At 53.1% G+C, this 15,813-nt stretch overlaps 1 protein-coding gene across 3 annotated transcripts in view; it reads right to left on the reverse strand.

The window, feature by feature from the left end:
* VAV2 (vav guanine nucleotide exchange factor 2) overlaps positions 1–15,813 on the reverse strand; it is a 104,042-nt gene that overhangs the window by 66,521 nt on the left and 21,708 nt on the right. For all 3 annotated transcript variants that reach the window (XM_065696128.1, XM_065696126.1, XM_065696127.1), the window contains exon 2: positions 12,153–12,269. In XM_065696128.1, the coding sequence (XP_065552200.1) occupies positions 12,153–12,269 (117 nt within the window). The remainder of the gene's footprint in view (positions 1–12,152; positions 12,270–15,813) is intronic.

Genomic DNA, 15,813 nt, shown 5'->3' on the forward strand with positions numbered 1-15,813 from the left:
CAGCAAAATACCCAGTCCTGGTGAAACCCATGCTCAGCTCCCAGCCATTGAAGCAAACACCCTCCTGATCCTGCAAGGCGCAGGTCTGGGTTCCCAACACAGCCGGGACTGGCCCCTTGGTGACCCATGGATGCCAGGCAGGCAGAAGCAGAGCACTTGGGCCTGGGCTACAGTATTTTCCCCCAATATTCAAACATACCCACACTCGGCAGAGGCAGAGAAAGCCATCATCTGAACAAAGTGGTGCAAATACAGTGCTGCCATTGCCACAGAGGTTAAAAAAGAGAACAATCAAGTCCAGGTCTGCAGAAGGCACGTACGAGTTTGTTTTGTTTCAGAAGAAAAAGAATAAATAGTAGCCTCAAGCCAGGGTAATATTTATTCACATGCTGCACTTTGAAGTTCAGCCCCTGTTGGCTTCACGTGGTTAAACCTCCTGGAGAAGAGAGCGCTCTGAAACCGCACCCTGAGCAAGGGAAGGAAGAAAGGAAACTGTTCAAACACCGGCACTGGGGAAGCAAAATAAGCCTGGGCACCGGGGGAATTAGCACTGCCCCTCAAAAACACAAAGGAGAACTTGAACAGGTTTGTTCCTGCGCCTCCCCCAGACGGTGCAGAACTGTGGAGCAGCAGCTCGGGTTCAGGGAACTGCCTTTCACGGCAGGACAAGCAAAACGAGAAGAGCCCCGTTAACCTCCAAGGTAAATCCCCATCCACTTGTTTCCTGCCCTACAGAGGGATCTGCCCCACAGACAGCACTGGGATGCGTTCCTGTACTTGCATGAATAACCTGGAGAGCCTCGGGCCGGGAAACGTGCGGGAGCAGAGGCAAAGACAGGCAGAAACAGCGCAGGGCTGCGGGCAGCACCCGCAGCAGAGCCTGGGGCAGCGCCCCCGCGGGAAGCCCCTCCCGGCCGCGCAGCAGGAGCGGCCCGGAGCTGCTTACGGCGCTGGGCCTTCTCCTTCCCCACACTCGTGCCCCAGCCAGGACCCGCCAGCACCGGGCAGGCTCCTGCCCCCAGCCCCTGAGCCGCAGGGTCCGGGCCAGGCTCCAAAGCGCACGGAGCCGCTCTGCGCACGCTGCGGTGCGGGTCTGCTCGGCACACGCCAAGGAGCAGCAAAGCGAACAGCCCTGCCCTGTCCGAACAGGAGCGCCACGAGGGCTGCGCCACAGGGAGCCGCCGGGCCGCTCCTGCCCGAGTCCCAGCACAGGGAACGTTTCCTTTACGGAATTCCAAGCACACCACAGGTAATCACTGGTATCAAATCCCTCCTCCACTTCACGTCCTGCACTGCCCAGAATGTGAACACTCGGGACAGGAAAGTTCCCCTCTCCATATCTTGCACCTCTTATCTCTCTCCATGGGTCCCCTTTCCTGAACACGTGGGTAAACCAGTACACCAAGTTACACCCTGATACCCTTAACAAGCTGTACTGGGTAATGTCTCTTATCTGACCTTTCTTTCAGTTGGGTCACTCATATTTATAGTCATGCTTCATTTTTCCTTAAGTGTGCCCTAGTTATGGCATTTACTCATTTATGTTTCAGAAGAGAATAGAGTAAAAATGGAGTTAATGGAGCTAGAAATAGGATGAAGCCAAACCACAAAACTCTCCAGATCTGCTTGTCCTTCAGACCGCTTACACAGACAGGAACTTGCTGCGACTCATTCTCATCGATTGCTGCCTCTTTACAAGCCTTTCTGTGGCAAGACAGAGCCAGAGAAGCACCTGGGAAGAGCAGAGCGCCCGAAGCTCAGTGTTTTCTGCTGTTACTCACTCCTGTAACACACGGTGCAAACAGAAGCGCCTGTTGCAGCTCGTGGTGCGACCTCACAGGACCCAAGAGCTCCCAGGACTGGCACAGCAAAACCCCACTGTCAGAACACTTTGCCCAGCAACAGCACCCACCAGCCCTGCGATGCAGCTCCGTTCATCCGCTGCCAGGGCTCCCAGCACTGCCCCTTCCCGGCGCTTTGAAGGTCCCTGTCACTGCGAAAACGAGAAGGCCAAAGCTGAGCATCCCTGGCCACAGACCGCCCATCCCGGCTGTGTCCCTGGGCAGCCTCCTTAGCCTGGCCCAGGACAGGTTTTCTGAACCTTCCCTTGTGTTTGGAATCCCCCCTGCTGTGAGCACCTACAGCAAGTGCTCTGGGATCAGGAGATGGTCAAAAGCTGCCCAGTCCCTAATGTTTATAGAGAAAACTTGCTCCCTGGCATCTTCCTTAAAGCCTCAGCCCCAGGGGCCCTGCACTTGCTTGTTAACTGAGATGTCAGGTTGACTTTTCAAGGTTTCAGCCCCTCACAAATGCAGAAAACCCCAGAGCACCACTGAAGTGCCCCCTGCTCACTTGAAGAGAAGCCTCTGGAAACACTCCTGCGGTACTGCTGTTTTCAAACGAAACAACGTAATCCATACCCCTTGGATTCTCTGCAACATCAACAGATGACTGCACAGGCACAAGAGCCTGCTGCAAGTCCCTGCACACAGCCAGGGAGCAGAAGGTCTGGGCAGAGCTGGTGGCTCTTCCCTCAAGGGACAGGCATTGGGGGGCACAAGGGAGTGACCACACGCAGGCAAAGAGCACCACAAACATCCCTGCTCCAAGGGGGTTCAGAGCTCGGCCTCCCCAAAAGCCTCATCCCCCAAGCCCTTCCCTGAGGACCAGCAGAGCCCCTGTTCCCCAAGCCCTGCACCGCAGCCAGCCCGGGCTGTCCCGGTGCACCCCCAAAAACCCACTCTGGAACCTCATCAGGAGAAGCAGCTCTGTGAAAACAGACCAGCGGGACCCGGAGGACCTGGGTCAAGCCTCAGAGCCCTCCTTGTGCTCCCCCTTCCATCTCCAACCAACAGAACCAGCGTGTCCCAGGGTGCCCAGGAGGGGTGGTGGAGAAGTTGTGATCCAAGGACGGGCCGGACGCTAATGGCCAGCCGGCAGCGAGGGGAGATTTCATCAATGCACAAATGGAATTTGCCAGGAGGCACTTTAAGAGTCAATTCTTCACACTCCAGTGACTGGAACAATATTATGAGACCAGGCGAGGTGAGGGCGGGCGGCAGCAAGCGGGGACTTGGCTGATGCAGGGAACGGGCTGAGCAAACACCGGAGTCAAGTGAGGCCTCAAGGCAAGAGTCCTTCACATGGCTCCCTGCAGGCTGGAGTCAGCCCAAAAGTTTATCCACTTCCCAACTGTGGCTTTTTCTATGCACACGTGAAATTCAATTTCATATTTAGATTAAACACAGACCAATGACCCTGACCCAACTTCCTTCCTTCCCTCAAAAATACCAGCAAGGTCAACAGGGGTTTTTTGCTTCCAGGGCAATACATTCAGTTCAAGCTCTGCTCCAGACTCTGCCAGTGACTGGTAAATCCCTGTGCATGATCTAAGACATCATAAAAGTCTAAGCCCATTGAGCCCTCAGACCCAAAAACCAGATTCCCACAGAGGGGCTGTCATCTAAGTCCACAGAAATCAGAACACCCCAAACTGCTGCATTAGATGAAGATGCCCAAAATTAGCTTCCTGTCCAGTACCCACTACAAGGGGATGAAGCATCCCAGCTGAAAAACAAGACCAAACCAACCCGCATGCTGGCGGGTCCATCCCTAACACCTCCCTGGAGCAGCCGCTCTGGGACCTGGTGGGCTCTATGAGCTGTCCCCCACGCTGGTGTACCCACACGCAGAGCCCTCGCAGGCAGCTCCGCTGTGTTACTCCCAGGAGCCAGAGCTTTCCTTGCTAGAGTAAAATCTATGTGCAAAAGCAGCTCCTTCAAGGGCAGGCTGGGAGCAGGATGGGTGTGCGGGTTCAAGACAGACCGATGCTGTACAATGGTTATTCACATCTGCTGGAAGTGGGATTCAGCCACTGCAATTCACATCTGCAATGAGCTGTGATCTCAGCTCTGATCCCGGAGCACAGAGGTCCTTTTGATGAACGGCTGCACACAGGGACTGAAGCACTATTGCAGCATCGAAGAAAGACATCCCATTTTCCAGCAATCTTCCCAGTCCTCTGGCTCTGAAATCCAAGTTTCTGTTTCCCATCAGGAAGCTGCTGCAGCCCAAGGGGCTCAGGCACGTCGCTGGGAAGCAGAGAGTGATGCTCCAGACTTGCTGCTCACCCAGCTCTCCAGGCACTTCTTTTAAATCACAGCACAGCCTCCAGTTGCTCTGTCATTTGCACATGCCCAGAGGAGAGCAGGGCCCCATGGAAACACCCTCGCTGTCACCCCCAAAATCCTCCTGGGATCCCCAGCTCTGATTTATCTCAGTGCACACTCACAGCACCGACACAGAAGGTCTGTGCATGGGGAAGAATCTTTCCATTTGCCCTCAAGTACTGACCACCTTTATCAGAGCTAAAGGCACAGGCTGTGAAATCCCCACCATCTGTTAGCCAGGGAGAAGCCTCCATCAGAGCCCACCCTCCTCTCCCACACAAGCCTTACTCATCGCTAGGAATGACAGCAAGCACGCTGGCTCAAAAGTTCCTAAAAATCACAAACAAGAGGCTGGGAATAGGAAACCCTGACAAATGCCGCGGAGTTCAGCGTGTCCACATCATTAGCTTTACCCAGGATGCATTAAGGCTGCTTTCTTGCTACCATGATTATGCTTTAATATGCAATTAGTGGGAAGAGAACGATGTCGAGGAGGAGAATGTCTCACTTACACACACACCATTAATGCTGAGAGTGCAAATGAACCAAACAAACCAGCCGCAGCATCACCCCTGAGGCTTGTGACCTGCAGCAGCAAAGCACGGAGGGCAAGCGCTGCCGTCCCACCACTGCACAGCCCCAGCCACCCCATCTCCCACCCGGCCAGGCCTGGGGCCAGGGAAGGAGCAAGAGCTGGAAGAAAGGAACAGAAATGCTGGGTCTGGAAGCCTTTCAAGCATGACCCCGAGCACTGGGGCGGGCAGAGCTCAGCTGTGCCAGCACCTTCAGACCAACAGTTTCACTCTTGCCTGTTCTGCTAAACCGTGGTTACTCCCCTGTGCTAATCTGTTTCAAGAAACGTTAATGATCACTTATAACCAAAGCGTTTGGCCTTGGGATGCTCTCATCAGCAGATGCTGCAGTTCCAAGAAGCTGAGAAATCTGAAGGTTTTAACAAAGAAATAGAAGAGTTTGTCATGAAATAAGAGATTCCTTTTATTCCCACACTTCCTTAAGCAATACTGCCTGGGAGGTTCTTCCTTCCCGTCCCAAAGCACATGCATCCTGAATGGTTAAGCTCGAGTGATGGCAGATGTGCTAACTGGGCACCACGACACGCAAAGACTGACTCCGCCTGTGGCATTTTCCAGCCATGAGGATGCTCGGTGCATCACCAAGCCTTCAATGCCCAACAACACAGCAAAGGAAACCACGCTCTTTCCAAAGATAGCCAAAACCTGTTGGGTCACCCCGAGCAGCCTGGCTGGCTTCTGCCCCCTCCCCTTTCTGGAGACACGGACCAGCAAGTGGTTTAGCTTTCCAAGGGAAAAAGAATCCTTTTCTCCCAGATCTTGTCTAAAATTACTGGAAGAAGAGCTCAGACAAATCAGGAAGGTACAGAATGATCAATTTCATGCACATTAAGGGTACCATTTATCCCGTCCTGATCAATACCTCGGATTCCTCACCCATTACAACACTTCCATTGCTGTTTAAGGCTCAACTGCAGAACTCCCCCATCCAGGCGATGGAAGTTATGAGAGATCCTGCCCACACTTGTTTGACCTGAAACATAAAACCCCCTGATGCGACCCCTTGGAAAAATACTGGGGAGAGCAGCCAAGGAGGAAACAAAATGCCAAGCTTCCCAGAAGGAACACTCCTGGCTCTTGCAGCTCCACCGAGAAGCTGCTCAGCTGTAAACAGGCCAGAGGAAAGCAGGAAGAGAGGAAGGGGAAAAGCAGGGAGAATTTGCTCCAGCACAGCTCAAACTGGTGCTGCGGTGAATACCAGAGAGCCACCGGCGCCAGTGCCTGGCTCCTGCCCCAGCCCAGGAGCCCCGTGCTGGGACACGGCCTTCCCATCGGCTCTGCTGGACACCAGGTCCCAGCCTCGCAGTCCCACGTGCATGTGCCAAGGACCCCGCAGCTCCTCCCTCCCCGCTCTGCACCAGCGCGGCTCCCAGCGCAGCATCCCTCTTGCAGGTCCTCACCGAGCCCAGGCCAGGACTCCCTGGAGCAGCCCCTGGCAAAGCCCCGAGGGGAGCCACAGGCGCAGGTCCGGTGCCAGCGGGCACTTCCTGGAGAGAACCCAGCCCTGGTAAGCGGAGACCTCGGTCAGCCGCGGGTGCCTGCTTTCAATGCAGGTCCTCATCAGCCCCAGCACAAGCAGGAGAAGCCTCTGCTGCTCCCACAGTGCGGTGGGAGCCCAGCGGGACCCCCTCACTGCGGCAGGAGGTGACACCGGGGCTCCCAGCCACCCACCAGTGCTCATGAACCCGGGTGTTCCTCAGAGGGGTTTGCTTTAGGACACGCTGAGAGCCAAGCTGCAGTGAGCAGCAGCTTGTTGCCTATGCATGGTTTAAGGCTGTGGTGTTGTTGCCAGCTCCCTGAAGACCACAAAGCACATTAGCGTGCCCCTGTTGACGTTAACTGTGACAGGCAGCTGGGGAGACTCACAGCCCACCAGACCCTTTCAGGGCAATATTCAGATTGCAGCAGGGAGGAATTTCCAAGACATGGAGCCTAAAAACACACATTACTAGAGGTGTGGTAGCACCTACCACATCCTCATGGCAAACACCACCCTGGTAACAGTCCCACACAGCAGAAAGCTCTGTCTGGTCCTCGCTTCACTTGCCACAGAACTCTAATACATGTGCCTTGTGTTTTGGGGAAGTTCAGAGTCAGGGTTTCCTGTAGATGATTTTAGCATCCCGACTGAAAGCATCTGCTGGGCACACTGCAGTGGCCAACACTGCACGAACCCCAGTTGATGTGCTCACGGTGCCGGGAGCAGGAGAATGGGAGCAGGGTCCCTGCATCACCCCATGTCCGACAGCACCACCAAAGGTCAACCTGCATCACTGGTGTGTCACAGGCAATACAGAGCTCAGAACACTTAAAAGTGTGAGACAAGCAGCCCCCAAGCTCAAATGATCCCTCAAGATGGCAAGGCACGGGGATAAACCCAACCCATGATGTTCCCACCTGCTTTTGCCATTTGAAGCATCCATCCCAACATCCAAGTCTCCAGTAAAATTCCAGCAAAGCCATTTAAAACCCGGGTGGACAAACACCGGCTGACCCAACGCCAACCAGCGAACAGCAGTCAGCACAGAAGGGCCAAACACCACCCGCAGCTCCTGCAGGCAGCCGGGGAGTTATCATCAGCTGGCAGGGTGACGGCCCTGCACAGGCACCCACGGGCTGCTTCCCATGCTCCCATACAGTTCCTGGAGCTGGGGCTGCTCCCTCAGGCAGGGCTCGAGGCAAAACCCTGTGGGCAGCAGCGAAGTTGCGCATGAACCTTCAGCTTCTTGGGAAAACAAGCACAGAACCAGCCCGGTTCGGGATGAAGGGACCTTAAAGCTCCTCCAGCTCCAGCCCCTGCCCCGGGCAGGGACCCCTTCCACTGGAGCAGCTTGCTCCAAGCCCCTGTGTCCAACCTGGCCTTGAGCACTGCCAGGGATGGGGCAGCCACAGGCTGCCAGGGCAGGCGGTGAGCATGTCCCTGGCCTCTCCAGTCACACCCAGGATCCTCTCTGCAGTTACTGCACTGCTCTCCAGGGAGTTAGAGAAAGAATAAAACAAAACACACCCTTTTGGAGAATTCTCCTCCCCACCTGCAGACACGCACGGTGCAGCTACACAGCAGTTAGAAACAGCGATAGCATCTCCTGGACAAGCATCCAACCACCACGTAGCAGCATCTGAGTCACTGGCACGGAGGGACACAACCAGGGGGGAACGTCCGACCGCCCGGTCCCCTGGGATCTGTGAACAAGCAGGAGGCAAAGGCAGAGCCACAGCCCCATCCCAGCACTGCAGAGCTGCGCAGCACTGCCCAGCGCTGCTCTCCCCTCCAGACCCATCACTTCATGCACTCAGGAAAACCTCTGCTTTTAGCTTGTTCTTGGCTACAAGATGTCAGGAAAAAAAACCCTGAAGTCAGGAATGGGAGGAGGAGGACTGGTCCCAGCACCAGCAGGGCACTGCAGGAGGGCAGGCACTGGGCTTGCTTTGGTGCAGCACCTAAAGGCAGCTGATCTGAAAGCCTTGCAATTTTCAGCTACCCGCACTATTCCATGTTATCCTCCCCGCTTCTCCCTTCACATGCCCAAACTCTGTTAACAAAGCACCCTTTAAAACACTGCTGCAAGGACGTTGATGTGTACATGAGGTCAGAGTTGCGGGAGGGAGGGGAGTCCTCAGCAGAGAAACAGAAACACAAACCCCCACGGCTCAGTTCTTAATCCTTGAATAATTCTGACAACGCTCCCCACCCTCCTGCCTCAAACCGAGCAGAAACCAATTTTCTGGCTCTCTGGCAAGCGGGTGCTGTGTGCGTTGGGAGGGGGTCAGGGGATGATGCAGCCGAGTCCCTTCATGCTCCCCCACCACCCTCCCACCCCCAGGTGGACGGGGATGCCGTTACACCGAAGACCGTTCTGAAGACACAAATGCTTTACAGAGAGGACTCAGCGCTTCAACTCCAATGGTACCAGCACATCCCCACCCTTTCCCACCACCACAGCAGCTCTTGCTGCAGCCACAGCATCACTTGGTATCATGGGTCAGGGCAGGAAAGGCCCCAACCTCACAAAAAAGCTTTTCCAAATAGCACAGGAACTTCAAAAGAAGCTCAGGACAATGAAACCCGTCGGGAGCACAGGGAGGAGCAGGAGCTGACACGTGCGCAGGGAGCAGTGGAGCCGACACAGGGCTCCATCGCTTTATGAATATTTGAACGATATATCTCAAAAAAGTACATTACTGCAAGTAATTGAAAACGAGTAACTGCCTCTAATGAACCCCGCTACCACCACGCTGACTAACAGAGTGATGAAGAGTTTAATCCATATTTATGTACATTTTATCTCATTATGGTTGGTGCCAATAAATTAGCAAGTCCAACAGGAGTTACACTTTACACCACGACGGCTCTTAAATGTGCATGAAGTAAAACAGCACGCGGGGCACGAGCACCACCTTCTTCTGAGGCAGGCTGAACCGGGGAGCCGGAGCCCAGCACCGCAGTGCTCCCTCTGCCAGCCCAGAGCCTAATGAGGGACAAGGTGATGCCAACAGGGGCTCTCTCCTGTGCAGCACGGACACTGCGCTGCTTCTGCGCCCTGCAGCGAGACACGGCCACAGAGGAACACTCGTGCAGATGCCAGCAGTGATTACACACAGTGCCTTTTGGGCCATTTTAAAGGGATAAGATACAAAAAATAACAATTAAGAGCCAACTTGCACTAATCAATATGACAATACAGTCTTCCAAGGTGTCAAAGGGGCACAACTAGAGATAGGGTGGTCAGCATCTCAGGTCACTTTTGGAAGCCTCTGTCGTGAAACACAGCATGCCTCTGGTCACAGGGGCACTGCTGAGCAACGGGACATTGGGGAGAAAAGCGGCCGTGAGCAATCTGAAGTGGCCTCTCGGCTCCCTCGAGGCACTGGGAAACGCGGCACCAGGATTACCAGGAACATGACGCATCTCTCTGGGAGAAGCCCGCACTTGCCAATTACCCAACATCCCACGGAGGCAGAGATGGAGCTTTTCAGCTCCACAGGGATTTCGGCCGGAGAAGCCCAGATGGCTCAGGATCCCCTTTCACCAGCTGTGATCCTGGCGGCAGGAAGGAAGAAGTCACCTCCCAAGCTTAAAACTCAAGGAACTGGCAAAACCAGGGACAAAATCCTCATGTTCCTGGACTCGAGCAGCCCCCCCGGCCACACTTGCTCCTCCAGAGGAGGCTCCCTAGGTCCCACAGCAGCTGCTCCTTGCCGAAGTGCTGGCTCAGAAGCCAAAAGGAGCTGTGGAAAACCCTCTCGGAAGAGCAGCCGGCCACGGCGAGGCTCGGATCTGATTTTTCTTCCTCTTTTAAAGCACCAACATTTTTCTTACATGAAGAAACCCCGAAGGACCCTGCAGACTCCACAGCACAAGCCCTGTACATACAGGCTGGCACCACAGAAATGCGAGCCCCTGCCTGTCTACTGGGTAATCCCACTGCAGCAAACCCAGATGCTACCACAGCAGCCACCGCCTCGCTGGCCTTCTGCTTTGGGGAAGGAAAGTAACCACTTCAGGGGCATCCAGAAAGGAAACACCCAACACGGCCCCACCAAGGTTTCTATGTAATTCAGTGGTCAACTGGTACTATGCTGTCTTTAGAAAAGTATCCCACACAGCCTAAGCGCCTTGTAACCGAAAAGCCCTGTTGATCCAAGGGATGAATGGCTCCAGGAAGAAGTTCGTGTGTGTGAACTCTGTGCTTGTCCAGTGGGAACGTGGATTAGGGACTCCTTTCGCTCTCACTGTGACTCAGAAAGGAAAGGCGCTTTGGTCGACAGCAGATTTTTCCCTGTTTATTTGCTTTGCCACTGTTGAACACAGATCTGAGGACAATGTGGGAATGAAAGGTGGCAAAGACAATGGGGATGTTTTGACAGGCTTCCAGAGGGATTTAGGGTGGTGCAGCCTTGAACAGCTGATACCTCCAGTGAGCTGATAAAAAGCTGCACGGGGAAAAGATCAGCGAGGATTTTGTGCACAGAATCTGCGCCTCCCACAGCTCAGAAGGCTGCCTGAGGATGACAATGCACGTGAAAATAAGCAAGATCCAGACAATAAAGCACATTTGGATTTCTTGGAAGTTTATGACAAGTTTCTTTCCAAAGTCTCCTAAAACCCTAAACTGCCACAAGGAAAGAGGGAATGGCAAATCCTCCCCCCTCCCCAAGCCACAGACCATAAGGAGGAGAGAATAGCTGGTCCCCAACCAGACCAAAAGGAAACCAAACTGTGTTCAGCTGACACGTTCCAGCAGTGTTTAACTCTATTAACAGGCATCTTAGGCAATTTGAAACAGCACAAAGCAAGAAACAATGTGACAATAAAGCAGCATTTTAATTAGCAGCAGTTCTTTCCCCAGCCCAAAAGGTTCCTTCTGTGCATTCACATTCCCAGAACAACAAAAGCCGCCTTGTATTTCATAAATCACAAAAACTCATAAAACAAGCCCCTGCAATTGCACATTCCAGATAATGGTCCAGAAATAAATTAGGCAATAAATATCAAACAATATATCCCCATCAGCAGTGCAATTCTACTCTCTGGATAATCAGAAGAGAAGTTGCCTTCCAGCAGTTTATGCCTGGTAGCTGGAAATAGGTAAAACAATGGAGAGCTTTAATAAATCTTTTAACACTTTTTCCATTGAAGAATATAGCGATTGCCCTGCGCAATAGCTTCCCTGAGCGCAGTACCCATCAGAGTAACAGCACAGCTTCGATGCTGTTGGTGTCAAAAGCCGGGGTATGGGCAAGCAGCCACTTGTCAAAATCAGGAAGGGTTTTCCTCCCTCTCAGCTGGGGCTGGTTCAGCTCTTGGCGCCAACCAGCCCTTACAGCAAACACAAACCCTGCTCTCTCCTCTCCCGTGCAGGTGACACACGGCACAGACGTGGCTCAACCCCAGGCTGGGACGATGCTTAACACTGGTTTGACAGCAGCGTCCCCACGGGGAGCTCACAGGCAAGGAGGTGGTGTGGCTCTGCCCCAGGCACTCAGTGGGGCAGCCGGAGCTGTGGGGAGGACCTGGTGTTCCAACCCCACAGCAGCAGCAGCCCCCAGGGCTACCTCCTCCTCCAACAGCTCTTATGAACGCACAGATACTCTGATTCCCTCGAAAAAAGACATTTCCTCATATACTCCAGAGCTTTTTAGATTGCTTTGCAATCTACAGCAGAAAGATTGAGGGCTTCATCTCCCTTCGCTAACCAAGAACGCAGCAGCACCATCCCCTACATAAGCAAATACCCCAAGCACAGGGAAAGAGCTGCCCAGTGAATGGGTTAAGGGCACAGAAGCTGCTCAGAAACCCACAAAACATTCATATATTCATCCAAAGCCTGCAGCATAAGCCCAAAGAACCCCTGGTGCCAGAACCATTACCCCCAGGAGTCACCCTTACCTTTCCAAAATCCCGTACGTCGAAGAGGTCGAAGGGATCAAACAGATCACTGTTTCTTAACCCAAATTTGTCATGACACACTTTGAGGAAGGTTCGGATGTTCTTCAAACAGAGAAACTGCAGGAAACAAAAGAGAGGGGGAAAGGTGAGCAAGGCAGGCACACATCTTAACTGAGATTTACTGTGCTAAATTCACACACGAGACAAGTGATCAGGCACTTAGAAACCCGCACTGCAGAGCCCGGCACTAGCTCATCTGCTGTCACTGGAGATGTCAGGCTCGCGGTGCCTGTGAGCACTCCTGTGTCCTCAGCTGGGCACCAAGCAAACCTCCTCTTGGAAAACAAGTCTCACAGAAGATAACGCTGCAGAAGGGCTGGAAAACTCAAGGCAGGAGTTTCCCTTTCAAGGTCGGAGCCAAACATAAATTACAGCTGATGTTGTACAGAAACCCAGTGTTGAACTTCTAACCATCTCCAGGATGATCCCATTTGCTTCCCTATAGAAGGGACACATTACACCTGCCCCAACTCAGATCTCATTCCCAAGAGCAGGGCAATCCCCAGGACTGTCTCCACAAAGCTTTGCTCATCTCTAATCTTCACCCATTTGAAGAGGCAGAAATCTCCCTGCTCAGGGACCACGCTCCGTTGTTCTGCTCGGTCAATGGGCAGAGCAACATCATGTTTCTCTGTCAAGAAAATCCTGTCTTTGACTAATGCAATAATTGGCCATTTGTTAGTGAGGATTTTGAAGTCTGGGCACTGCAGACAGTCTCGCTCCAGCAGTGATGCCTGCAAGGGACTGAGGGGAGAATAAAAACCTGCTTCATTTCTGCAGCTGCATCACCTTCATCAGGATGGACTGACTCTGCTGAGCAAGCCAATTTAATGCACTTCTTTCTGCATCCTCGTGCTATTCCACAAAACCCCTCCAATTTATTGCTGTGCTTTTCAATGACTCCTTTTTTTCAGCAAATTCCTCACAAATACATAATAAACATGTTAGAGTTGTAAGTAAATCAACCCATGCAAGGGGTGAATTCATCCTCCCGTGATGAACAGGCGCAAGACTCAAGCTGCCATTGGGTGGGTTTGATCCATGCGGTTTCATGGGTTCCATGGTGCTGCCTCTGCTCCCCAAGTTGTCACCAAACCAGCACCACGCAAAAACACAAACGTCAAATAACTTAAGCAGACTTAATTATTATTAGCTTAATAAAGTAAAATAGTTTAATTTTCTTTTAATTAAGAGAATCAAAGCAGAGTCTTTGGGATCACCGCATCTTCACAGACCTGACAGCGATGCAGCTCATCCTCATCGCTGTGTTTGGGATTATATGTGAGGTTTGTGGCGATGGATGAGCAAAACCACCTCATTAACAACACGCTCATCCACCTACACAATCTTTCACTTTTCTCACCCATGCCAGCCCCCTCTGCACAGAGCCGCGGAGTGACAGCACAGGAAGGCTGACGGCTCGCACAGGATGTTCCCATCACAAGAGCCTTCTCCTTAGACAAGCAAGTGCCAGAAACAGAAACTGGAACCAGTTCTGGTTTTCTAGGGCACTCCTCCACCTCGCATAAACACTGCAGTAAACATCATCTGTCGAGACTGAGCGGTTAGTTTGCAATCGCTTCACAGCTCGCACCGATACGGGTTATTTCATAGCTTCATTTGGTCTCTGCAAGAATTCACACCCGGGGCTTGCGGCAGGGGCGTTCTCCGTGGCGCTGCAGCCTCATTGATTCCCATTTCTAGCACATGCTTATTTTAAATCCCTTTAAGCCCCTAGTTTCAAAAGCTAATGACATCGGCTACAGCCACAATTACACACAGCAAGATGCTGCACCCTTCGCAGCGCTCCCCAGTCTCTGCAGCATTCCCTGCCCACCTCCTGCTCGCCCCATGAGGGCTGACCCGCTCAGGAGGATGGACGTTCACAGCGGTCACATTCAGCCAAGGAAAGGCACCCACTGGTGTGGAAGCCTGAACCCTCCGCACCGTGCGGTTGTGGATCAAGTGCTGCACAGGTCAGAGCTCACCCTGCCTCGGTCCTGAATGATGGCGGAGATCCCACGTCCAAGCAAGCAAACACCTTGCTTGCAACGGAAGCCCCAGGTCCACCACGGCCAAGTGCAGGCAGGGGACAAGCACCAATGCAGAAGCCACTGATCTATTTACAGAGCTGCTGAAAAGGCCTAATGCAAACCCCAGTAAACCAAGGCAGCAGCACCATGGTCCTGCTCCACCAGCAAGGAGCTGGCAGCAGAGCCAGGCCACCACATTGCCCACAGGAAAAGCCACCACGTGATGATGGCCACAGGTTGGGTTCTAGCTCCACTTCTCATGCACAAGACGTCAGGGTGGGTACGACCCACGTGTGCGTGTCTGTGGCACAGTTTGCTCCTGGGCTATTTCTTTCTTGCCCATCTGCAAATACCTCCATGTGCTTTTGCTCACAGGTGTTTCGAGGTTGGTTTGCTGGTGATGGAAGGTCATGAACTGTTGGCTTAACTGTGATACTCAATGGCCCCATGTTAAAATTAGCTACAACTGAAAATAAGCTGCGCCGAGGCCATTTCATTTACCAGTCAATCACACCTCTGGACAAGCAAACACTCCACAGGAGAAAGGGAGAGAGAGAAATCAATGTTCTCCATGGGCCTCATTCACCACCTGCCAGGCCCAAAATCAATAGTGTCATTTATATGCTGCAAGTGAGACCCGAGTCCTGCAATCTTCTTTGGTGCAAGGGCCAGTGGGAGCCCAAGCACTGCACACCCTGAGTTCCACCATCGCCCTCCTCTGCACCCAAAACAACCCCAGTATCAACCAGCCATCACTTCTAGGGACAGACACCACCAACAACAGGGATGCTCAGTTCTGGATGCAGACCCCAGAGACCACAGCATCTCCCACAGACACCAGCATCCCCCACTGTACCACTGGGCAGGCTCTGAAAGCAGCCATGGCACAAGACCTTGGCACCGGCAGAGCTCCCCAGGCACTACGAAGTGCATCCAAGTGCATTGGAGAGGGAATTCCTAAAGCCAGAGTAAAGAGGCAATGGGGTCAGAGATGGGACTGTACCACAGGCAGCAAGAAACTCATCCACTAAAACAAAACACCTTGAAGCATGCTGACAGATGACAGGAGCCCGTGGTCAGTTCTGCCCTGAGCCTCTGAGGGTTATGAGAAGCCAACACTACAGAGGCAGTGGCCACAGCCCGGCTCCTGCTGCCGGCAGAAGGGCCCCGGCACCTGCACACGATGAGTTTCAGAGCAGCTTTGCTTGTTTTTAAACACCGTGTAACACCATCAAGTGAATGACCTGCAAAGGGCGCACACCTTCCTGCTCCCAGCACAGCTGTTCGCTCGAGGGAGATCATAGAATCGCAGAACAGCTAGGGTTGGAAAGGACCTCAAGATCATCCAGTTCCAACCCCCTGCCATGGGCAGGGACACCTCACACTAAACCATCCCACCCAAGGCTTCCTCCAACCTGGCCTTGAACACTGCCAGGGATGGAGCACTCGCAACCTCCCTGGGCAACCCATTCCAGTGCCTCACCACCCTCACAGGAAAGAATTTCCTCCTTAGATCCAATCTAAACTTCCCCTGTTTCAGTTTTAACCCGTTATCCCTTGTCCTGTCA

Source organism: Lathamus discolor, chromosome 15, assembly GCF_037157495.1.
Source record: "Lathamus discolor isolate bLatDis1 chromosome 15, bLatDis1.hap1, whole genome shotgun sequence".
NCBI lineage: Eukaryota > Metazoa > Chordata > Aves > Psittaciformes > Psittacidae > Lathamus > Lathamus discolor.